This window comes from Drosophila sulfurigaster, chromosome 2L, assembly GCF_023558435.1.
Source record: "Drosophila sulfurigaster albostrigata strain 15112-1811.04 chromosome 2L, ASM2355843v2, whole genome shotgun sequence".
NCBI classification, from domain to species: Eukaryota; Metazoa; Arthropoda; class Insecta; order Diptera; family Drosophilidae; genus Drosophila; species Drosophila sulfurigaster.
Genome location: NC_084881.1, coordinates 25,478,959 through 25,504,839, shown reverse-complemented (window position 1 = coordinate 25,504,839; position 25,881 = coordinate 25,478,959). Strand labels below are relative to the sequence as shown.

General features: G+C 36.9%; 4 protein-coding genes across 6 annotated transcripts in view; 2 read left to right on the top strand and 2 right to left on the bottom strand.

The window, feature by feature from the left end:
• Positions 1 to 23,319, top strand: part of LOC133835942 (fidgetin-like protein 1) — a 41,254-nt gene extending 17,935 nt beyond the window's left edge. For both annotated transcript variants that reach the window (XM_062266177.1, XM_062266264.1), the window contains one exon: positions 23,195 to 23,319. The gene's annotated coding sequence lies outside the window, so the exon portion shown is untranslated. The remainder of the gene's footprint in view (positions 1 to 23,194) is intronic.
• On the bottom strand, positions 123 to 21,974 carry LOC133850039 (vascular endothelial growth factor receptor 2). Of its 2 annotated transcripts, none has more exons than XM_062285999.1 (15): positions 21,103 to 21,974; positions 6,229 to 6,550; positions 6,065 to 6,170; positions 5,770 to 6,000; positions 5,527 to 5,710; positions 3,900 to 4,132; positions 3,769 to 3,809; positions 3,549 to 3,700; positions 3,420 to 3,459; positions 2,431 to 2,596; positions 2,196 to 2,350; positions 1,823 to 2,132; positions 1,633 to 1,759; positions 1,071 to 1,176; positions 123 to 1,008 (listed from the first exon to the last, which is right to left on the bottom strand). In XM_062285999.1, exons 2-15 carry the CDS (start codon positions 6,499 to 6,501, stop codon positions 658 to 660), a joined length of 2,475 nt encoding a protein of 824 aa, XP_062141983.1. In that variant the 5' UTR covers positions 6,502 to 6,550; positions 21,103 to 21,974; the 3' UTR covers positions 123 to 657. The 2 variants fall into 2 exon arrangements, with proteins under 2 accessions (XP_062141983.1, XP_062141984.1); XM_062286000.1 differs by having other exon boundaries at positions 6,229 to 6,547.
• On the bottom strand, positions 10,817 to 13,836 carry LOC133849711 (facilitated trehalose transporter Tret1). Its single transcript, XM_062285813.1, has 5 exons — positions 13,499 to 13,836; positions 12,192 to 12,424; positions 11,995 to 12,125; positions 11,566 to 11,918; positions 10,817 to 11,500 (listed from the first exon to the last, which is right to left on the bottom strand). Exons 1-5 carry the CDS (start codon positions 13,569 to 13,571, stop codon positions 10,884 to 10,886), a joined length of 1,407 nt encoding a protein of 468 aa, XP_062141797.1. The 5' UTR covers positions 13,572 to 13,836; the 3' UTR covers positions 10,817 to 10,883.
• On the top strand, positions 23,220 to 25,475 carry LOC133835875 (nucleosome-remodeling factor subunit BPTF). The gene has a single exon (XM_062266055.1). The coding sequence runs from the start codon at positions 23,370 to 23,372 to the stop codon at positions 25,287 to 25,289; it is 1,920 nt and encodes a 639-aa protein (XP_062122039.1). The 5' UTR covers positions 23,220 to 23,369; the 3' UTR covers positions 25,290 to 25,475.
• The last annotated feature ends 406 nt before the right edge of the window (positions 25,476 to 25,881 follow it).

Here is a 25,881-nt window from a genome sequence, read left to right as displayed (position 1 = left end):
CCTATATAGTTTTATACCAGTTGTTTTAAGCTCTTTGCTTTCAACCCATATTGTGGGCAAACTTTTCCGCAATTGTGTAATTATGCTAACAATTAACAAGCAAAACGCACGTTTTATTAGGTCTTGTATGCCATTGTTTTATTTAAGGAATAAACGTACAATGCATAAAATGCTTATTAGAAATATACAGATGTATGTATTTATGATATACCCTGTACATATGCTTGTACTTGTATTTCTCTAGTTCTATTTGCACTTATCACATGGTTTTCATTGAAGTTTCTCTTACATCGAGCTTTGGAATGCTATCGACTCTGTTTTCATGGTTTTCTCATTCACACACAGACTTTTTAACTAAACATACTACATACTACAGGGTATTATTATTTGAACTCACAGCACATCAACAATTACATTCGTATACATCAGATTTAAATAACATTTAGATTTCGACTAGTTTCTAGGTGTGTGTGTGGCTTTTCTTTGTTTTTGTTTTGTTTTGAAGGGGGGAAAAAGGGGAATTATAAAAGTTGGGTTTGTTCCAATAGCTGCCTTAACGTATGCTTTATAAAAGCACATCAATCGAGAGGCTGGAATAGTGGCATGAAAATACATCTAGATATCTATTTAAACTATTGTAATTAACTAACAAAAACTCTACTCTTTAATGGGTGGAAACACGTAATCATCGCTTAGACTATTGATGTCCACATAGGTGGTCTTTGGACTGAGCACCTTGTAGAGGGCATCAAAGGTGGGTCGCTCTTCGGGCTCCTCCAGCCAACACTGCAGCATTATCGTGTACACTTGAGGCGTACAAATCTCGGGGCGTTCCAATCGATTGCCCGACAGCAGGAATGGTATCAGCTCGCTGTTGCTTATCGTCGGATATGGCGATGCGCCCAGGGTGCCAATCTCCCAGAGCACGACACCGTAAGCCCAAATGTCACTCTTGCTCGAGTAAACATTGTCTCGAATGGCCTCAATCGATAGCCAGCGCAAAGGCAGCTGCATTTGTAGATTTTCATTACGCATTAATTGCTTTTCATTTCCGTAATTTACCAACTCACCTTTCGCGTCTTTGTGTTCGTGTAGATGCCATGGCGGGAGAGTCCGAAATCGGATATCTTTAATGTCTTGTTGCTGTCAATAAGCACATTACGTGCCGCAAGGTCGCTGTAAAGTAACATTTATTTAGCATAGTTTTAATTGCGAATCGATGCATTCATGATGATGGATGATTTTAATTGATACTACACTTAAACTCTAACTTAACTGTACAATAAGAAAATGACTTGTGTTGTCTACTTAGATGAGTGCAATGTTCGGGGAAATTGTAGATTAGATTCCTTGATTAATATTTCCACTATAGATGAACTTTACAATTACATGAGTTAGGACTTCACATGAGTGCAATATTCAATTCGACTTTACAATTCATATTTCTACAAAAAATCAATTTGTACAACTACAGAAACAAAGAAAAGAAATTTATGTCAGGGAAAATGATAGATTATGAGTATTTAAGTAATACTTTCACTTAAAATCAATTATGGTAATATGGCGTGCAAGAAATCTATTTACTGTTCTACTGCCTTTAATTCGCATGCATTAATATATGCTTTAACTTACCGATGCGTAATCTCCTGCTCTTCGAGGAAACGCATTCCGTTTGCAATTTGTAGTGCGAAATTATGCAGCTCTTTGTTGTCGAGTATGTACTCGAATGGCTCCTCATCCTCCACAATGGTGTACGTGGCTATTTGTGATACAATAAAGGGTGTAAAGCAGAAAACATTTTTCTCGTTCGTTTGTTACTTACTTTCTGAAAAAGATGGTTTCGCCAGCCTGTTAAGAATGTCACTGTCCATGACATCGCCATTTGCAGCGTAACCGGAGGAGTTTGCAGAGGTAAAAGATTTGTCTTGCTCATGTTGCAAGCTCTGACTCGATGCCTTCAACTCGATGTAGTTGACTGCCTGTTGCTTTGGCATCGATGTTGATGTTGTATGGAATCCAACTCCACCTCCAGCTGATCCAGAATTCAGACGAACTGGGCGACAACTTGTGGCATTCGCATTGCGTGTCTTCGGCTGCCCCAATTCCTGACGCACGGCTCGCAAATAGTTTAGCTAAGAGATATGCAAATTGTGTAGTTTGAAAAACATTCTCTTATTACTTCCGGTTTGACTTACTAGATTGCCACGACCCACATACTCCATGATCATCAAGTAGGGCGCACGAATCGTGCAACAGCCCAAAAAGCAGACCACATTATGATGTGTGCCCACGCCCTTGAGCATCTCGATTTCCGATAGAAATTCGGCCACTTCATCAGCCGAGGGATTTGCTAAAATATGCATAGGGAAAATTATTCAAATTGTTCACATCGATTGATTGTTGAGCTCTATTTCTCTCTCTCTCTCTTACCCTTAAGCTGCTTAACGGCCACAATAGTTGTGCCACGCATGCGACGCAAGTTGATGGCGGTTGCCTCGTGCACCCGACCAAAGGCACCCTCGCCCAGCATTTGTCCAATGTGTATCGCCGAGTGTGGCACCTCGAATATGTCCGCCAAACCCAAAGCCTGCGATTGCTGTTGAGTACACACATGTGCATGAGTTCATCGTATCGATTAGTCAAAAATTTGCATTTGTTTTAAGCCCATCCTCAAATGGGTTTAGCCTAATGTCTTAATAATCCCCTTCTAAATTGACTGCGAAACTTCTCGAACAAATTTGTTAACCACATAAGCTAATGACTTAAATCTTGTGATTAAAATAAAGTAAAGGCTAATAAATACATTTCTACATTTAATTTAGTGTTGATAGTTCTCGCTAGTTTAACAAAGTAAAGGAATTTCGTTTATGTCATTTGCAAAATGGAATTTTCAAAGCTAAATTGCAATTTCCAAGAGTTCCACTTACAAGCTAACACTTTGTCTAGATGTGTCAATGGCATTTTAATTATTTTTCAATTACGCCTGAGTTGCAATTAAATTTCACTTGAATTTCTTTGACATGCGTGTAAAATTCTAACTGTATTAAAAAGTGATTTACGCCTTATAAAGAACGTAAAATATTCATTTATGATTGGTTTTTTTTATTCTCTGAGGTATTAAATACTTAAAATGTTTTACAAATGATAAAAATATATAAATATTTTCAACATGAGCACAAAGCTTTGCACTGCTTTAAAGTGCAAAATTTATCAAGCTGTCTCTTGCAAATTCATGGGATTGTAGTACTAGTTGATTTTTCGGTATTTTTACATTCTATTAAATAAATACTGTGAATGTGTTTACAAATGATATGTAAATATTTTGAACACAAACAAGAAGTTTTGCACTACATTAAAGTGCAAAGTTTATCATGCTTGTCTCATGGCTCTTTCAAGGAATTTAGTTTGGTTTGGCTTACCTCTACATATTTATCAACATAGTTGATGTTGTCCTCCATTCTGCAAGCGAAGAGAATAGAATTTCAATGATGCCATAACATTGTGTCAGGCCCAAGGTAAAACACAAAAGGAATATGAGAAACACTCACTCAACGGGCGCTGCACCAAAGGATTGCATGTAAATTTGCTCCTTCTGCAGCTGAGCATTGTTCCTCGCTCGTCGACGTCGCATCAGCAGCATTAAGAGTCCCGTTAAGATGACGGCTATCAGCAACGTGGCCATAATTATGAGTGAGTTGCTCTGCATTAGCGATAAAAGGATTAAATTTCAAAGCCACACACACAAAACTGTCGTAAAGTAAAACTTACCAAATTAGCATCGGTGCTCAGTATCAATGGATGGGCGGGAACTGTTTTGTGATATAGAGATATGAAATTTCGATGAAGCATTCATGAGAGCTCATTGTATAGTTAGGCAAGTAATCCCGGTTCTTACTCACCTGGCACTTTTGTTACACTTCGTGGTCCCTCGCATCCGTTTGCATCAATAATGAGCGCCTGGAGATTGAGGGAGGCCTTCTCCTTCAATTGTTTGGACAAAGTTAACGTCATGTTGCCGTCATATCCTTTGCTCGTGGGCTTAAAGTGCAACTCACTGAGATTATACATCCGGTTATATAGATTCTTCAGTACACCGCCCCAAGGCAGCGAAGGATTGCTCTCCTCGTTGATTCTGTTAGTAATTAATTAAGTTTTTTGATTTTACTCTCAAGTCTTTGGCAAATAACCGCAAACTTTCCGCAGGCATGAACCCTAAATTCATGACTAGCCAAGGTAAACAACAGAGGAACCGCAAGACAACAACTCTAAAAAGCTCGCATTGTCTGGCGTTTTGCTTATGAAACTATCTTGAAAAACTTTTAATTTTTGAAAGTATTCTGCATACTAATTGTGATACAAATTGTTGCTATAAATTCATCTAGATGATTTGCTGGTAATTGTTATGCTTTTAAGCTATTAGAAATACATTCAAATTGCTTCATGCAAATGAATTAAATATTTTACATTAAACTGAACACAGGTTTGTCTAAATCAAGGCAAATATTTGTCCGAATAATTACAAATGCAATATAATATACATTTGATTTCTCAGCTTTGGCTGAGAAAAATAGGAAAATATTTTTTTAATCTATCTTCCAACTGTTGTTAACTTTTGTTAAGTTACCTGATGCCCATAGGATATATAGTAGGGTATATATAGCTAGCAATTGTTGAAACATACAGTTTTTACGATTCTTGAAAATGTAGTTGCCTTGTCTGACAATTTGGTACATTTTATTTTCAACAAATTTAGTATATAAAATCTTTAGGTATATTTAAAAAAATGTTTGTATGAAAAAAAAAACGCGAAATAAGATATCTTAAACCTTTCGCTAAGTTACTTTTCAATCGTGATTGATCTGGGCGTCAAATTTAAAGTTCGATACAAGTCGAATAAAAATGGTAACTTTGAAACAAGATTTTTGGTGCTTACAATAATAACTGAAGTATTTATTATTCCTGAAAGTTTAGTTGCGTTCAGATAAAAATTGTAGAAATTGTTCATAAAATACTTTTGTATGTGCCAAAAAACGACTATATTTTGCACTCTATGGTATATATTGTAGTTCTATATCAATATACAAAATAAAGTCTTTTGTATATTTTTGATACGTTAGTGGTATATTATAAGTATATTTGTAGAATATGGTTTTATTGGATTCATGTAACGGGTATCTCACAGTCGGGTTTTCTCATCGAAGGAAAATAAGTCAGAAAGATACATTCAATTTGTTTTGAAAGTGCAGCAAACATCTTAAAATTTAATCAATCTAAAAAATAGGATATCTTAATCCTTTTGCTAAATTACTTTTCAATCGTAATTGTCTTTCTCTACTGAATTACTGTGCAAATCAATACGAACTTCTTCACACATTTATTGCAAAGTGCATTGTAAATTTTTTGATTCCCAACATAATGTTAACTTTGCAGCAGACAAAGGGAACAAACACAGCAAATGAATTTCGAAAGTGATAGGAATTTGTGATGTGCATGCATTGCGAATACGATTTTTGAGTACAAACTCACTTGAGTTGCATTTGATATGCCTGAAGTGCCTCATGGGGATGAGTCTCCTGCTGTTGGCGCAACTCCTCACCGGCCAGAATGGTGAAGGCAATGCTGATGGTATCATTGGCCTGCATTTTGGCTCTGGCCAAGATCTTTGGTGGCGACGGCGTCATTTGGCACGAACATTTGCCAGCCACACAGTCTACGAAGTTCTCAATTTATTATTAGTTTGAAAATTGAAAAGCAGATGGATAAACTTACGTGGTATGAAAACACGCATGGAGCGACGAGCCAGCAAATTGGATGTTTCCACTGTAACGTTGTACTGGCAGCCGAACATGTAATTGCAATCGACAGACTCCACATTGGGATTGGGGCTTTGTGGCAGATAAATGTATTTGGTAGGCTTGCCCTTTATAGTGTATTCACTGCAGGGGGCATCGGGGCAACGAGTGCTATTCACAGCACTCACGAGTACATTGTATGTGGTGCCTGAAGATGAAAGTTATTTAAATATACGAATATGTAATGCTATTGTTCTGTGTTCTGGGCTCACCTTTCGGCAAGTTGTCCTGCCAATGCACCTGTAATCGTGGGATTTTCTGCATGTACAAAGTGACTTCTGTGGTCAGATTGCTGATTTCCGGTTTTATTGATTTAACCTGTATCGAATTATTTCGTTATGTTTTCCCTTTTGAAATGCAAGCAGGGTATACTCACATTCAATGTGTCGAGGCTATTCAATCCTTTGACAATATTGGTTTTACCATTTTCTGTTTTATTTCGATTATTATTCAAAGTTGGTGACTCGGTTTCCGTCGACATATTGCTGGTGACTTCAGAAGCTAGGTCGGTTGGCATTGAAGTTGTTGTGGCGAGAAAGGGAAGGCGGCTGAAATTCCGATTGGCCACAACAACACCGACCACATTGCCCAGCAGCAACGAGAGCGCTGTGTACGAGATGAAAATGTTATAAAATTCCAAACGCAGCATTCTTGAAGTTGCCTCTGCTCATAGCTTCGTTTAATAAAAGCCAAATCTTCTGAAATTAAACATGGAATGTGGATTAATGTTAAGTCATTAATTTGGTGAGCATATTTCTATTATTTAATGTAAGCTTGCAACATTAGCTCGACTCATTTAAAGAGTTCGACATTAGAAATATAATAGAATTAAATAATATTCAAATGAATGCCATCAATTGCCAATAAATAGCCATTGAAATAATTGACTTTTGCGGTAATTTGTGAAAAAATCAACACCGCAACAATTTTCATTAACGAAATTTTTGCCGCTTTCTTTCAAAGTGCTATTTGTCATCATCACTGGCAACTTAATACAGTAGGGAAATGAGAAATGAAATCGATATGCAGTTAAATACACAACAAAATACAACACAAACACTAATTAAGATAATTTGTGAAAATGAATTAGCTGCATTCTCTCTTTGCTGTCGCACATAGTTCGCTGTGGTGGCACTTAAATCAAATTGCGTATCCGCCCCGTTGTTGGTAGCTAAGCAGTTGTCCGTTTCCCCCACAGCAGCAGCTGAATAAAATTTATTATTTATGTTGACTACCGAATTTAGAAATTGGCAAATCAATCAATACTAGAAAAAGGCGATTTGAATAGCCTTTAAAATTTTCTACTGTAATCAATGTAATGGAAAGAAAGACTTCAGTTGGGACATTTTCATTGAGCTTGTTTACTTTCAAGTTTAATAATTGAAATGGGAAAATTGCGATTTTAAGGTTGCTGCTATTCAGTTCTATGGATTCAGTGCTTATTGTAAATAAATAAGTAATGAAAACATGTTTATAAATCGACTAAGAAAATTTCGCTTCAAGGTTGATTATTTTCTATTCAAGTAGTGAGTAACTCGTTGCTGCACTTTGCTTAACATTGCTTTCAAAGTCAAGGCACTTGTGCGAATAAAACGAAAACAATTTAGGTTTCACTTAGGTAATTTAAATTGTTAGTAAAACAAACTAAAACACGCGACAGCAAAAAAGAAAACAATAACAAACGCAAACTCAAGAGGACGCCCAGATACGTGTGTGTGTGAGTGTGACAGTATGTGTGTATGTGTGTGTGTGCTGGTGTTTGTCTGTGTTTAATTTTTTGTGACAAGCGACTTAAGCGCAGCAGCCGTACAACGGGTGTCTGCCGTGTGGCCAACGGGTGTCCAGGGGTGCGTATGATTATTATTTAATTACGCAGCTTAAGTAGGCGAGGCGACAAAGATACCATCACACACTTTCTTAGTAACAAAGCCGGAATACGCTTCCTTGAAGTGTCAGAATTCAGAATTGCTGTTAAAATATTTATTTTAATATATCTTAAATCGAAAATTTTACGTTAAAAAAACACAGTAGCTTCACTCTTCATTTTTTTCTTTAAAAAAAATATATAACCAAAATTGAAAGCGCAATAAATAGTCGTCGTATAAAGCTTCAGAAATATTTCGAATGGAAATTCCCACAATATAATTTAAAGCTCAAATATATGTTTAAAACTTTGCTCTTTGTTGTGGTCTTTAAAGAAAGTTTAAATTTAAAAAGGCACGAGCAATAAATAGCCGTTGTATAATGCTACAAAAATAGTTCAAATGGAAATTCCCATAATATAATTTAATACTAACTGTGGCAAAGAACTTCGGACTGATAACTTTTGAATTATTTTTAGAGTGAGATTGTACTTTAATTGTTTCGTGAGATTCTAATGAAAAGTTATCTAACACAAAAGTAAAGAATCTGCAGAAAGTCTTAGACTCTTCAAATATTGCCTATTATAAATTACCTCGCATCACCTGCAAATATTCTATTCGTTTATCAAACTTGGAATTAAAATCGAAAACTAATTGATTTCGATATGAAGTATCATTGCGCTTTCATATCGCATTCACATTTTGTGGGTACTTAGATCGCAAGAAAAGCTTCAAAAGGCTCTCTCAAGCATCTGGCAACAAGAACGAAAATAATGGCCGACTAAGTAGTATCTCGACAGTTGTGAACAGAAAAAAGTAAAACGTAGTATTGTTATCGTTAACTCACAATCATAATGATTCATCAGAATTGTTGAAGAGAGGGAGGGAATCTAAAGAAAATAATAAATATATGTTTGCATTTGATAGTCACAATATTGTGGCGAGTCATGTTGATAACAATAAAATATGCTCATTGAATTGACATTATACATTGCAAATATACCGCCGCTAAACATATCCTCACAATATTGTGGGTTGCTTCCCATTCTCGGATTTTTCACGACGTCATTTTTTTTCTTTTTTTTTTGTTGCCTGCCCCGCCTCGCACATCAAACAGCGAGTCAGGCGACAACTAAGTGATTCCCAGAGTGGCATGAGAAAAGCAGTTGTGGATGGGGATCTGGAGGAGAGTATAATTCTGACACTTGCTGAACGTTGTTGAGTCGACGCTTTAGTCCGGGAGGGATTAATGCGCGCACTTATAAATAATAATGCTAACAAAGCTAATTGTTGACACGACATTAACAGCAGCAGCAACAGCTACTGTCTCTCAGCCAGAAGAGAGAGAGATAGAAAGAGAAGGCAGAGAGGGAAAGGAAGAGAAGCAAACGTCGACAGCCTGGCCACCAGCTAGCTCATAAATTAAGCCATGTCACAACGTTTTTATGGCTTGGTAGCAGTTCGTTTGTTTTGGTTTAACGCCGTCCATCCAGCACACTCTCCCCTTCCCCCTTCTCCCGTCCCTCGCCCCCACTTTGCCACCTAACACAAACAGCGCCCATCAACACAGAACTCAGAACACGCCCCGAAAAGAGACTCTGCCTTTGGCCATAAATGAGAACATTTTATTATATGCTGATGTGTAGCAGCTGTCTACTAACTACGTCTGACGACCAACGACCAACTCTAGTGGCTGGCTTTATTTCGCTCACTTTCGTCACTAGAATGAATTGCTAGCGATTTGTCTTTAATATAATTGAGGGAATAACAGACAGGATTTTATAAGTCGTCAATAATGCATTTAAGAAACATGATTAGTGTTTTGCATGTTGTGCATCACAAGAGACACAAAAATTATACTATGGAAAAAACAATTAACTTTATCCAAGTCACTTTTGTTTTTGGGGCAACTTTTATTCTACTTGTTGCTTACTTTCTATGAAATAACAATGCTGAGAAGCTGTCATTGTTAAAGACGTGCTTCAATATTATTATTCATTTTTTTCTGAATCGTTCTTAAATTAGGTAGTTGGGATTTAGTTGATATAATTGATAATCGATAGTATAACAAAAATGATTTTCAGTAGTCAATGATGCATTTAAGAAATATGATTTTTTGTCAAAAATTTCAAAGGATACAAAAATCTGTTTAATTTGACTAAATCGCTCGACTTTTTTACTTGTTGCTCACTTTCTATACAGATTGGAAAGATGAGCAGCTGACAATGTTGAGAACGTGCTTCAATCTTATTATTCATATTTTTGTGAATAATTGTTTGCTTAGCATGCAAAATATTAAGGATTTAGTTATTGGTTTGTTTGAGGAAGTAATAGGAATTATTTTTAGAACTCAATGATGGGTCACAAGTGATAATAATATCAAAGAATAATAACATACAGAAAATTATTTATTTTGTCTAGGTCACTTTTCTAACTTTTATTTAACTTGTTCCCTTTCCATAAAGATTGTTAAGATGAGCAGGTGTCTTTGCTGCCTTATCAAATTATTCAAGTATTTCTGAATCATTTTTAATTTAGTTGGTTTGGTTTTTCATTTGAAACAAAAGCGATTGATCAACAAAATGACGTAGTAAACATACTAATAAAATTGTTGTTCCGAAGGGAATGTTGTTAGGCGAACAACACGATTATCTTCATTGGCTTATGCAATTTTTGGGGCAGTAGCCGATATGCGATCAAGTTGAATTTGATAAAGCAAATAACATTTTATTGCTTTAAATGAGTCAATATTCAATTCCATATTTTTTGAAGTCTCTTGGCAACAAGCAAAAGCATTTTACCAGAATTATTTCAGACTATTTCGTCACTAGTGTTTAGCATACCAAAGCATTAGAAGTACTCAGTATATAACTTATAGTACAATAACTCGTGAGTTTAAATGACAAACTTTTATCTAAAGTCCTAAAACAATTTCACAAGATATGCGACGCGCCTGTTATTAAAGTGTGTTTATTAAATAAGCCCAAAACCATAAAAATCTCAAAAGAGCAGCCACAAATATTATCTCCGAGCGAGACGAGCCCATTTAAACCAGCTGGGAATTTCTTTAAATCAAAAAGAAGAGTTCAAAACGCAAATAGATTATGTTTGCTTAAGAAAAACTTTTATTTTGCATACGCTTAAATGTAATGGATGAAAAGTGAGAGCTTCATATGATGGATCTGCCCTTGGTCTCCTCAAGGAACACGGAGACGTAGAAGAGGCAGAGAGCGCTGACCGCAGCACAACCCCACATGGTGGCAGCCAGACCCAAGTAGTGCATCATCAGCGGGAATACTTTGAGGGAAGTGAAGGCAAAGAAGCTCAAGCAACCGAGACACGCACTCGTGGCCACAGCACGAATCTTGTAAGGCAAAACCTCAACCAATACGACCATCGTGACCGAGATGACGCCCACATTGGCCACAAAGATGATGAAGGCCATGATGGTAACAGGCAACCAAGCAGAGAAAGCAGATAGATCCACTTCGGTTTCCTCAGCGTAGAAAGCGTAGATGCCAAAGGCAGCGGTGCCCAAAGCGCTGCCAGCACACGAGAGCACCAAAAGGATTTTACGGCCATAGCGATCCACAAGATAAATGGAGGCCAAGGTGCCCACAATTTGGACGGCGCCAATGATGATTGTGTTGGTGTTTGGCTCCAGTTGTGTGTGCACCGCCTGGAAGATGTTCGACATGTAGTTGATGAAGGCGAATGTGCCCGTAAAGATGTTGGCAATCATCAGCACCAATCCTGTAACAATTGCCTTCACAGCTGTCTTGTTGCCTGCGATTCAATTCAGAAATCAATATTCAACTGTTTGAGGAGTTTCTAAGTTTCGAAGTACTTACAGAAATCAGCGAGCGTGAGACTCTCATTGTTCTGCTCCTTTAGTTGCGCTTGAATCGCCTGTCGCATCTCATCGAACTGCTTTTGATAGCCACGCTGTGCCTCTGCACTTGGCGTTGGACCATCGCAGTTGCGGTAATACTTGAGTGATTGTTGGGCCTCCTCCTCGCGTCCCCAGCGCAACAATTGTTGCGGTGGTTCCGGGAAACGTGTGGACATAAAGAGATAGAGCAGCGGCAGAGCGACCACAGCGCAGGGAATGACATGATAAGGCACGTACGAGGAGATGATGAAGCCAATGAAGATGCCCGTGTTGATGGCCAGAGTGAAGAAGGAGCAGAGTCTGCCACGCACACTAAACCAGAAGCAGAAACCACACGACCATTGTCATTGACAGTTATGGAAGTTTCTTATGAATTTTCACCACTCACCTGTTGTCGGCGATTTCACCAATGAAAATGGGCAGGACCACAAACATGCCGCCACCCGTTAAGCCAGCACAGACTCTGGCCACATAAAGCCATTCAACGGATTGCGCAAAGTAGAACAGAAACCAAATGCACTACGGAATTTTAATTCCAAATTAAATGTCATAAAAGTTACTACTCGATAATATCTGTGAACTAACCGTATTGGGTATCGCGAGCACATAGAGTGATACCTTGCGGCCAAAGCGATTCATCAGGTAGGAGAAGAAGAAGTTGCCAGTGACACCGCCCAGACTGATGACAGCACCCAGCCAAGAGGCTTGATGCACATCAATCACAAAGCTAAGTGGCGTCTCCTCCGGTGACTGCAACAGCGGCAGCATCGGTGACAACCAGCCCAATCCAATGCCATGACAGAATGTAATGAGTGTTGCTACAAGTATTCAATTTTCTTTCAGTATACAAAGAGTTTCATACTCATCATTCCTGCCACCCAACTCCCAAATTGCCAACTCATCCATCACCGCCAAATGCGACAATTCTTGTGAACTTCTGACACCTGTTTGACTACGGATAAATCAATTGATGCGCTGGTAAATTGAATACACGTTTCTTATTGCTGCAATCTAAATCAAGTTAATATCGATTGTCTCAAGCAGCTTCAAAAGTCGCTTTTCCCTTTGAACTTTTTGACTTGTCTCACAATATGGCTAGAGAAATCGATATACCAGATTTTTGTCTATGACTCCTTTAGTTGTTTAGATCAAACAATTTTTAAGAGCTTAGAGATGAATGTAAATGTTTAATAATTTAAACACTTAAAACTTTAAACAAATTTACAACTCTTGCGATTTAAAGGTATCCTTAATGCTTTTTATTTATTTATTTTTTTGTGCTGCAGTCTGAAACTAATGAAAACTAAAAAGTTAAAGACGATTGTCTCAAGTGGCTCTAGAAGTCTCTTTTCCCTTTAAACTTTTTGTGTTTCTTTTCACAATCTGACTATATCTATATAATGAATTTGTAGTCTCTGACTTCTTAAGTTTCTGTAATGAAACACTCAAACGAAAGGGAACATTTTAAATGATTTAAAATTGAATTTAATTCCTTTCCAGAATACCCGTTGCTATACTCGTGAATCCTCCTCTACTTAATCCTCATTAACTTCATAAATGAATGCTGAGTCACTAAGTCAGTCAGTCAGTGGTCGTCAGAGGTTTTTTATATGTGCAGATTATAGAAGCTCTTAAGCTTAAATCTGTTCGCTGTTCGCTTTTAATGCAGCGCATATTATTATCTTTTGTTTGCAAAAGAATTTTTATTTCGCTAGACAATTTACTCTTGAGAGATTGTGTGGGAAGGCTTGAAGGTGACCTAGTCACACAGTGCTAAGGCATTGCTTATAGAAGATTTCTGCTTTATATCTTCTTTACTTTATTAAATTCCCTTAGTAATTATTTTTCCTTTATAAGCACTAGTTTTCCTTTGATTTTCCCTTTGAACATACCACTTAATGTGACGAGCAGCTGGCGACGAAAATCTTTATAAAAAATTCCCGAATTGAAAATATTGAACCACATAATGAACTTTTAATTTATGTTTTGAAAAATTTCTTAACTGAATTATTATGCTAATAATTTCAAATGTATTCTTTGATTTTTAAATATCACAGTCTCAATTTGCAATTTTTGTGGTCTTTCCTTAAAGTTCTTTAAAACTTTTCCTTGAAAATATAATTTTTTGATATTCTTTTGCCATGCTATTTATCACACTTTCGGGTATCGAATTAAAGATCGCGTCGTGCTGCTCGAGAGCAACGTTTTCTGGAGAATTGTATTAAATGAATATGCGAAATAGATGCCAACAGCTTCATTTTATACCTTCAGCGAAGAGTAGCGATAAAGTCTTGAGGGGGCGCGTATCTAAATCTTTGAATAAATAAACGAATGCGAAAGAGCGAATGCGAATATGAATTTCATCTAAAACCTGTGACACTGTCAAGTAAATGCCACCTCTTGTAATCTTTATGCCAGATGAGTAAATCACCAAGCAAAGCGTGTCTGCTCGTAATCAGCTTATATTACGTATACGCCCCAAGTACGCAAAACATTCACCGGAACTAAGGAACGACATTCTCATTATTGTTGCTGTAAACTTTGTTGTTATGACGTTTGTCATCACAACAGTCGACGTCATTATCAGGCCTAAAGTTTCTTGACCTACGTACATGAATTGTTTTCTTTATTATTTACGATTTGTAGGTGACAAATTAGTTGAAGGAGATGCCAACAACAAAGTGTGTTAGTAAGTTCTGCTCTAATTAGAATAAATTTCACATGCTAGCGAATTTATTAAAACTTTTTGCCCCCTTTTTTGCGTAAAACCTTTAATCTGATTAAATGGATTTCATATAAGACGTTTGTCATAACTTTCGCTCAAGGAGATTAAATGTGATATGAGTACCCGCATCTAGAACGTAATTTATTATTCCAAAGTTGAGATTTAATGCTCAAATCCCAAATGATGTGAGTTTATGTTCTTATCGCAGAATTAAGCGACGCTTAAAAGTATGTTACAAAGTAACATTTTAAATTGATTTTGTTTGGAATTTGATATTTGACTACATACTCGGATTTAACTTACAAAGTCGCAAACTTCTATTCAAAGTAATTCGATACAAGCAAATAGCGAAATCTTTCAAAGCCCCAAAGTTCGAGTTGCTTTCTGTGGTTTAGATTGGCAATCAAAAAAGTAGTTTACTTGAAATCTTTATCTATGTTCACAGCGTATTCCCTTTTGCTGTTCTTGACAGTCATCATTATTGATTTTACAGGGTATTAAACAGCATTTACGTAAGCGCAAACGTCAAACACACATCGATGACGCAGCTTATCAACTCGTGTGTGTTATGTTTGTTATGTCTGAGCAACTACTCTTGATAACGGCGACAACTTTAAGTATACGACGATATCACCTCACCTCACCACAGTCAAGTCCAAAGAACAGTGCAATCAATATAAAAAAAATAAATCGCAAAAATATTAAAATACATTAAAAGCGATTTTTGCAGTTGCTTAGAAATCCTTGGGCTTTCAGTTTTAGAGACTACAATAAGACTTCTTTGTTGATTGCTTTTGAGCTTAGAGGGGGAAGCACAAGGAAAAACAATATTTTCTTTTATGCGGAATACATGTACTTATTTATGTTAATATTAATAATCAAATGAACATTTTCTCTTGGTCTATTGTTATTATTGTGGCCGGTACTTATAGGTTAGAAAGGTATTCTAATTTTGTGTCTCCGTGGCAGAGAGCGGCATCTCCGACCTTATTAAAGTTGTCGAAGATCCTAGCTGCTTGGCTAAAAATCTGGTATATTTACTTGGTATGTTTTCAATGCAGTACTATAACAATATATCAAATATATAGCCAGTAGGTATAATTTAGTATTTTATGGTATATTTAGTATATTTTAAGAATAATACCGCACTTTTTTGTGTTCATAATGGGTTGGCCATTTGGTATATTTCATTATATACCATATTATTGACATATGATATTATAACAACCAAATATATACCAAATATAGCCCTTGGTATATTTTAGTATTTATATGGTATATTTGAAAATGAACTGAATCGCACTGTACATAATTAAAAAATTTGTAGCGGGTATCTCACAGTCGAGCACACTCGACAGTAACTTCCTTGCTTGTTCATTATTTGCACGTTTGGCAGATTAATGAATTTATTCAAGAATGTCAATTTTGTTGGTTTCTAATTTCATTTCACTACCGAGAATATAATATATTCCTTGACATAATTTTATTATTGTAGAGTATTCATATTTCGAATTGACTGAAACATTTTGAATTCATACTCTAGAATTAAATTGAAATAACGTCAAAGACTTATGGTCTTAATCTGTTGAGTGACATCAATTTGATACTTTGTTCAGCTCATATCTCGTAGTCACGTAAATATGAAAAGAGCAATTATCTTTTGGAGATTCAAATCTTCAATATAATTAAGGATTAAGTAAACAAGAATTTCTTATTTTGTGCATTCCGAAAATAAAAACACTTGTCAGCCAAGTGTAGGTCAAGTTTATGCTGAAATCTTGTTGAAAATATGTTGTTTATTCATTAGTTGTTCATCCATTAAAAAAGGTATCTGTGATTCAACATACCCCACTCATTTATTCGTTTCGTGAGTGTTGCTCTCGTCACCGTGCCAACTTTTTGTAATCGTTATCGTGGGCGCGCATTCGATACTTTGATAAGTTCAATTTGTATTCTATTTTATGCCAACTTGAACAAATTGTTTTTGCTTTGGTTTCGCTTTTGGACTCAGATTTGGGTTTATTTATTTTTACGCTGCTTGTTGTATATTTTCGCTGGGAAAACTAAACATAAACAACAATGCACAACGTCGAAAAGTGGGTGGCGTGTTGTTCTGTTTTGTTTTCAATTTGTTTCACGCCACTTTTCACCATTTTCAGCGTTGGGTGGGCGATATCAACCGCTTTTTTTTGCTCGAGTTGCCAAATTGTCACGCGACTGGGGAATTTACCTGTTGAACATTGAGACAAGCGTCTCCACTCGATAAGCACTGTCATTAACTACGCACAAAACAATTCGATTTATTATTATACATTTTTTTGTTTTCGCTTTCATTTGGACTTTTGCACTTTAAACTCTAACACGCTGGGGACTACTTTTATAAGTCCATTAAACAAAAACTGCAAGAACTGATTAGACTTGGGTGAAATTGCAGCTGGGAGTTTGAATGACAAATTGCTCGTAAATTTTAAGTAAAGTAAAGATGTAGACTAGGAAATACCCTTACCACTTAGTAAATTAACGAATAATAAAGTCGTAATTTTTTACTACGTATAATAACAAATAAAGTATATAAGATTTTTGATTTGCGATCAGTTAAAAATTGTAGAAGATATTTAAGAATTTCTTTTATATGGAATATAATAGTATATGAATATGGTAGTATATTTTAGTATTTTTGTGGTATATTAATTTGATATATGTATATAAAAAATATCGTATGCTCGTCTGAATGTAGTATTATATCAATATACTATTTAAAGCCTTTGGTATATTTTAATACTTTTGACGTATATTAATTTGTTATATATTAAGAATACCGCAACGAGCATACTCGACTGAATGTTGTACTATAGCAATAAAAGAAATATAGTCTTTGGTATATTAATTGGGTGTATTTTACAAATAATACCGCATTGAGTATACTCGACTGTAGTTTTCTTACTTGTTTTTATATTATTTTAATTAATTAAACTGTCACTTTTCCAATTAACACATTTTAAATTAAGCGAATTGGTTTCATTTCGAATTGATTCACTTGATTGCGTACGCTGCGTATGCGTAATATGAACATGTGTTAAAATCTTATACAAACCGAAAAATAAATAGAATTAATAACCACAATTAATATGAATTATTTATACATTTTTGTTTTCCATTTCCATTTTTTTTAATTTCGAAAAAACGAATTATTCAATTGTTTTGCTTTTGCTCTGCAAGTGTGTGAGTGCTCGTGTTCATGTGTGTGTGTGTATGCGTGTATGTGTGTGTGTGTGTGTGTGTGTATGCGTGTATGTGTGTGTGTGTTTGTGTGTATTTTATCTGTGTGATTACGCCAGCTGCCTCCCCGGGGTGCGCTTGCGTCTGTCTCTGTGCGTTTGCGTTTATTTATGCCTTTTGGCTCATATCGATGTTGCCCTTTAAAGCCGCACACGATTTGTGCAGCGAGTGACAACAGCAAAACTAAACTAAAATTGATGGGATATCAGCATTCACATTCGTACCTTTTGTGTGCATGTATGCGTGTGATTGTATAAAATACAAATAAATACAAAAGCTACTAACATCTGTGCTGAAATCGTGTGCCGTGTGCTGTGTGCTGTGTGTTGTTCGTTATCATGGCGTTCATGGCTCGCTTTGACTTCGCAACAAAATAAAACATCACATAAATTGCACTCTAATTGAACTTCTCTCATGCGGCGTTGCCAATGGCTGAAAGGTTGCCAATGTGACATAAAGGAAATGAAAAACATACACACACACACACACACACACACACACAATAAATGCAGCTTTTGAATAGTTATTGCACATCAGCGATTCTCAATTAACACGTCCTGAACAAAAGTTTCATAAGGTCAGCAGGTGGCGGGCAACATTTTGTTGTGCAGATGTTATTAAAGAGGGAGAAACAGAGTCTGCTTTAAGTTTTTCACACCTTTTTGACGCTGACAGGCTTGGCCAATTAAATTTATATGTTCTCTACTTTCAAAACAATAGAGGTGAAAGCTTTATCAATAGAGTTGTAGAAAAGCATAATTTGTTTATATTCATCTTTTGTAATTTATACGAAAAGTAGTTTCTGCTATTTAATTTGATAATCATCTGTTAAATGGGCTTTAAGTCACAGTAATTAAAATGCATTTAAAGTCATTTTGATGCATTTTAAAATGAGTACCCTGAAAAAAAAAGTTATAATATCAAACTTAGTACTAAGAATTCTGGCCTAAAAAGTGTTTTAAAAACAAAAAAAAAACTTATAGTTTAAAAATACATCTTGATTTCAAGAACACTTGATAGAAGACGCAAGTTCTTCTTAATAAGAGAATAAATATTATAGATTTAAGAACAAAAATCGTATTATTCGATCAAAAAAATATTGCATTATATTTTATTTTTCATTTTTTACAATTTTTTTTTTTTATTTTGCCAATTTTGTTATTTAATTTGCGTATTCAGTTGTATTCTTGATTTTAGAAACAGAGTCATAAAAAACTGAAAAATTTTGACTTCAACTGCTATTTAGCTAGTTATGAATGAATACGTGATATCTTTATTGTCTTAACAACGAAATTGTTTTTAATAGAACATTGCATTGACATTGTCAAAGAACAAAACCACAAACGAAAACCAATCTCAGGTTGATAATTAGTTAACAACGGGGTTTCGTTTCAGTAATGATTAAAATTCGGTTTATTCTCAAAACAACAATTTATGTTTTACTTCTAAGCATTCAATTGCATTTCAAATTTTGTCTTGCTATCAGCTATCAACAATACATATCATTTACTTTTTGATGTCATCTATCAATAATAGCATTGCAGCAGCAAGTCATTGATTTCTGTTTGAAAGGAAAAATACTTCCTTTGACAAAAGAGCAAAAATAATGTTCTTGCTGAGAATAAAAATATTCAAATTAAGTCGTCTCCAACTTCTTTTGCCAGGTAAAAGATATGTTTATAGTTAAAAAAATATCAATGGAAAATTGGAAGGCATTTAAGTTTGAAAGTTATATTTATAAATAAGGATTCATATCAGTTAATATCAATTCAGCTTATAGTTTATTTTAAAGAAAAATATTTTTGTTTTGAATTTTTTAACTTGTGTTTAACTTTTTCAATTGCACTTCAAGTCTTGTGTTGCTATCAGCTATAAATAATACATATCAATGAATTTGATGTCATGTATCAATAATAGCATTGATTGTTGCAAGCAAAAGGAAGAAGATTTCCTTTTGTGGCACAAGAGCACGTATTCTATTTGAGTATAAATAGCAACAAAAAATACAAAAATGTTTATCTGATTCGTGTGAGTTTTGCTTATGTTTCGTTTTTTATATACATTTATTACTTTCCGGCTTTTTATTTGCCCGCTTTGACGGGAACCACATGTGTTGGTTCGAAGTCGTTAAAACTACAATTATTATAGGTTGTGATGGATTTCAGAGAAAGTGAAAAGTAGCGAAAAATTCGAAAATAAATTCGAATTGAAAAACTGAAAAATAGAGTAAGCTAAAAATGTATTTCTGTGTGTGTGTTTGGTTATCAATTGTAGCGCGTGTTTATTTAGATTAAATGTGCCTAGAATATCTGTGTATTAGTTTAGTGTGCGTGTGTGTATGTGTGCTTACTAAATAATACTCTCAATAATAATAAATAACATGCTTTTAAGCAGCAACCAATAAACAACAACAATATGCAGAAAAGAGCGCGCGCGATTGCCGCTGAACATGAGTTGTTCTTTTCGGTTCTTTTTGTTTTGTATTTTGTATTTTATTTTAAGGTAGCTGCCAATTCGATAATTAATCGACAGAGCGCATAGAAAATGGCGTCGCTATGCTTATCACTTCAAGTGGCCTGCTTAATTTGTCCACACAAAAGAATAAAACAAAAAGAGCTCACAATCTAACGAAGCGTATCGAAGGGGGAAAAGATTCGAAAGCTTGTCGAAAATATGCCATAAAGACAGTAAAAACAGACTGCTGCTAAGACACCCCAATGGCACAGCGAGTCACCCTACTAAGCAAGAAAAAGAAGCAGGGGCAGGGTTCAACAGTCCACAATTACGCTGTTGAAATATCAATTAGTTGTACCTGAACATACAATCTTCCACACCTCCCCCAATCTGTTTCTTGGAAAGCACTTTCGATTGGCCCGAGTTCAGAGTCAACTGAAAATTTATTGCGCAGTCGACGTATTTTGTATCATCAATCAATCACTGATTGATGACAACTAAACACTTTAACTGTGTGACAAGAAGTCTTCTCAGCTTCTTTTGCTTCTTCTTCGAGTTCATATTTAAATTGTAATTGCCTGTGAAATGCTTTTGAAGTGTCACAATCACAGTGTCTGCGGGTCGTGTGATTGTGATTGTGTCATTCACATTTTTGGCAGATTTGCTGCCCACTGATTGCAGTCAACTGTTTGGCGAATCAAAGAACTGATTATCACTGCGAACAATTGATTTTACAGCTCAATATATATTCTCTATGTGCCAAAACGCAAGCGTAGCGAAGTTGTTCTTCGACCTGACTCAAGTTCTTACGCTCGTTTTATTCTCTTTTTGTGCGTTTCGATTCGATTCGTTTCGTTTCGTTCTGTCGCTATCTAATCAAGGCCGAATTCAACCTTCGATTGTGCCATTTACCATTCCAAATACCCAACACAAATATATGTAGTATGCACTCAAAAACTATAAACTTCTCTTTTTTGTTATATTTCTTTCTTCTTTTTACCACATTTTGTTGCAAGCTTCGCTTAAAAATGCACTTACCCCATTGGGATGATCCAAGACCCAAGATGAAGACTTTTAAATGCTGTCCAAATTTACTTATTCCGCACTTGTTTTGTTAACTGGGCCTCTTTGGTGTTACCACAAATATGCATTAGCACTTGTTGACGCTCGGCCAACAACAGTTTACGTATTTGATTTTCCTCTAGTATTCACTTTTAATCTTTTCAAAGATACACAATAAACACATCAAACACTTTGAACTTTTTTCAAGTTTCAATCTTGAATGTGTTCTTTAAGATAATAGAAATAGATTTTATTATGCTTAAAATATTCACTTTTGAATTCAATTTGTTTTAAATATTTTCTATTTATGCAAAGATTTTTGTTTAATTTTGTAGACTCGAATAGATTATGTTATCTATCTGCAGCACACTTTTTTATTTTTAGCATATTTCATATATACGACTTCGGGCTTCATTTTTCAAACTATGCATAGATTATTTTGGTTTCCTTTTTGGACATTTGCATACGTTGAAATCACTTCACATCACCAACACTCATTCACTTTGTATGCAAAACCTTTTCATAAACGACTTTGCACGCAAGTTATTTTCACGCTCATTTCCCGCATTTCCATTTGTGTAATCCTTGCAATTTCCTTTTCTGTTATTTTCCTGCTTTTATTGTTGTCTATCGTCCAATTTGCCTTTTGAATTTGTCACGCGCGCCAATTGAAGCTTTCTCGCTCGCGATATCTTCTGCTTTTGATCAAGCAATTTGCCGCATACCATTTACCGTTCGTTCGTCTTTCACAATTTACCGCCGCGCGACGAAGTTTTCCTCTTCTGCAGTTTTGCCGGCGCACACGTTGAAGCAACAAGCGTTGGCCCCGCAATGATAAAAGTTGTTAACGTTACCGTTTCCCAAAGTGCCGAATGCGCCGATTGCCGATGTGCCATGTGCTTTGCAGTGGTAAAAGCTTCGGCAAATAAGAGCTTTCCATTTACGCATCTTCGGACGCGCGTAAAAGCTGCACTACATACTGCATTGGCATATGTGTGTGTGTGAGTTTGTGTCTAAGTGGAGTGCGCGTTGGTGAGAAGGAGGAAGATAGATTTCGATGGATGACCTGCAGACAGCAAGAGTGCAAAGTAACTGTTGAAAGCAACAATAAAAGTGTGGGAAAAAGCTGACGTGCACTCAGGATTCATTTCGCTTGCCTCGTTTAACCTGCGCATTTAACTTTGAAGACCTCAATTGAATTGTTATCGAGTTTTGAAAACGAAATTTATTTACTATTTTGTGGCGTAATAATTTGAAATTTTGTAAGCATTCTTATATATAAGCAGATAACTAATGTTAATGTGTTAGGAGATTCTAGCTGAAATTAAATAATCAAATACTTTATAAGATTTCAATACTTAATATTTACTTTACAGAAGGAAGAAACGTGCTAAAATCAAGAATAAAATCTTCAATCAAGATTGTTTGTACTATGTCAAAATTAAACCAAGAAGGATTATTCTTCAATCAAGATCAAAAATCTACAAAAAATGTAGAATACTCAATCTTGAAGTTCTAGAATATAACCTTGTTTTAATAAAGAAAAATTTTAAAATTGACCCAATAAGGCAAAATTTTTAAATATTAAAATCTTGATTTCAGATGTTTTTAAAAATCTTATCTTATTTAAAGATTTTTTTTTAAGATTGAAAAAAGTTGAAATCTAGATTTTTTCTCACTGTGTACTTTTCTTTTTTGTTGTTCCAGCTAGTGTGGGCTTTTATATTCTTTTTATTTTTGTGTTTTTTTTTTACATAATTTTAAAATGGTAGATGACATTTTATTTTATTTTTATTTATACTTTTCTTTTCAATACAATTTCACATTTTCTCAATTTAATTTCTTTATTTAATTTCTTTATATCTCTTACGAGTATGTTTTCCTTATTATATTTGAAAACTACGTATACGCAATATTATTTGTGCCACTCATTTACTTATTTTTTTTTATGAAATTATACAAATATTTATTGATTGATATATGATTATTCGATGAGAAAAAAAACAAAACAGTAAAAGCAAGCCACGTCACTAACTTCATTCACGAATTACTTTTTGTTTCGTTTCAGCTGCCAAATAGTTTCATTGTATATTTTGGTACCAAACAGTAGTAGTCCTAAGCAAGATCATTAGTTTTGAATAGTTTGAATAGTCTTAAAATTGCTTGCATTTAAAAATTAGTATACATTAGAAGTTAATACAAATACAATATTCAGTTTTCGCGCTTTGGCATTTAACGAAACGATGCTGGAGTTTACCTACAAGGATCTCATTGATGTGGCAATTGGCTCACCCGAGTCGGGACACGTTAACTTCTATGCGCTGCACGTTCTGCTCTCCAACTTTGCCCAGAAACTCGAGTGTTTGCACGATCCCGTCGATCAGGATGACTATCTGCTGGCCAACATGCGACTGCAGAGCAGTCTCATTGGCAAATCCTCCAAGTATCGTCTGCATGCTGGCGCCGATGCCGAAGAGCCGCCAACTGAGGCGGCGCCACCTGAGCCAGAGGCAGCGGCTGCGCCAACTGCCGAACCAGCTCCAGCTGAGGCTGAGCCAGAGGCAGCTCCTCCTGCACCTTCCGCTATTGAGGCAACAGCTGCTGACCAGCCAGCCGAGCCTGAAGCAGCTCCAGCAGCTGCCGCAGCCGAGCCGGAAGTAACACCCACAGCTGCAACACCCGCTGCCGAAGAAGCTGCCACACCTGCCCCAGAACCGAGTCCGGAACCGGAGGCACAGCCTGGAATCTCACCACCGAATATTCCGTCTCGTGCCTCGTCGCGCACCTCAAAGTTGGACAAGACGCCGTCGCGTGCCGAAGGCTCGATGATTGGTTCGCTGGCCAAACTGGAGCGTCGCATCTCCAGAGTGGAGCTGCAAAAGGAGCAGAAGGAAATGGAGATGCAGAATTATTTGTCCGTTGTGACAGGACAACTGAAACTCACCATGGAACAGCTGAACAATGTTACGCATCTGGTGCTCGATCGCAAGCCGGATCCGGATCGCATGAAGCTCTTGCGACACATTGCACGCCAGCTGCGTGTGCTGATGCGTGTGGCTGACGACGAGGTCTCCATCAGCTGGACCAGCGGCGAGGCTGTGGTCGAGGAACTCGAGGTGGTCGAAGAGGAGGAGGAGGAACAGTCAGCGCTGGCCGAGTCTAGCACGCCCACCGAGGTGGCCAAACCCGAGGAGGAAATGGAACTGGATCAGCATCTTTGCTACTCCCCAGAGCGCATGCTCAAGGAGCTGCTCGAACTCAAGTCGGAGTTTTGTGGGCTGACCAACAAGGTGAACGAGTTGTCCGCCGAGCTGCTAAAACAGGATGCAAAGCGTCTCATAGAAATGATGCAGGAAATGCAGGCAGCGATGCGGGAAGTGAAGCTCGGTTCGGCAGCCAACAACGAAGCCAATCAGGGGATGCTCACCAAGCTGAATAATGCCATCACGCAAATTGCCTCCCTCAAGAATTCGGTAGCGCATCTCGATGAACTGAAGATCGACAAGGCCGATGTGGAGCTGCTGCTGGCAGAGAAAGTTGATTTCCCACAACTGGCGACAAAAGTGTCGCTGGAACAGCTCGAGGAGTACAAGGAGCGTCTGGAGAAACAGTTCTGTGAGGTGCGATACATCATCAATGTGAATGAGAAGAACGTGCTGCAGATCATCGATGGACTGCGCATGACACTGGGCATCGATTCCCTAGAGCTGAGTCTGAAGGACTTCCGTGAGCTGATTGAGAAGCGAGTGGCGCTCATTGCCGAGGCGCTGCACAAGTACATGGAGATGACGAACGACGATTGCGCTGCGGCCGCTGGTCGCGTCAAGGTGATGCAGGATCTGGCCTGCATCTCGTGCGACACGCCTTGTGTGATGCGCACCATGGAACGCTCCAAGCTGCCGGTGCCCGCCTCAGCGAAGGCCTCAACCAGCTTGGGTCCGCTGATCACCTACGAACTAGGTCAAATCCGCAAGTCCGGCATCATGGGCTATTATCGCAAGGATGAGTTCCCACACTCGACGAATGCCTGGACTCAAGGCATGGGAACAGTGCCTGTGTCCAAGTGTGTGCCTCGCCATGCTGGTGGCCTTCACACCATTCACACAGCGGAAGAACATATGCAGAAGGTTGTGCTCTCCAAAAAGCATGCTGGTTGGGTTTGACGATTGTGAAGTGAGATAATTCCAATTCTTTGAAATTATTCGACAAAAAAAAATACTTTTAAAATCCATCAAGTGCAACGGATGACTGCGAGGGAGCAAGCCAAAAGATTCCCTACGACAGCATCTCTAGTCTTGAACAAAAAAAATGAAATAAAACATTTCGATTGATTAACACACCAACAACAAGTTGCAGCACACTTAATCTACAAAATCTATTCATTATGGTAAGTTTGGGATGAACTCAATTTACCATAAAGGTTAAGGAAACTAACTCCCACTAATCGCGGTAGTCAAGGCAACTTATTCCCTTTTTTAATCCGCACAAAAGTATGCAACGAATTCTTAGCTAGCGTACAGTGAATTTATACACAATCAAGTTTTGTCTGATTTTCCGCTGACTACAAGTAATTAATTCCCACGATTAATTTCTATGTCCGCTGTTTGTCTAAATGTTTCATCCTGCTCTAAAACTGTGTCCTTGAAAATGGTAATTTCCTGCGGGCCAGCCCATTAGACAAACTAAAGCGTCAAGGATTTGCCAAGTCAATTCATCAAAATTGACAATCGCCAAATCCAATTTCCGCATTATATG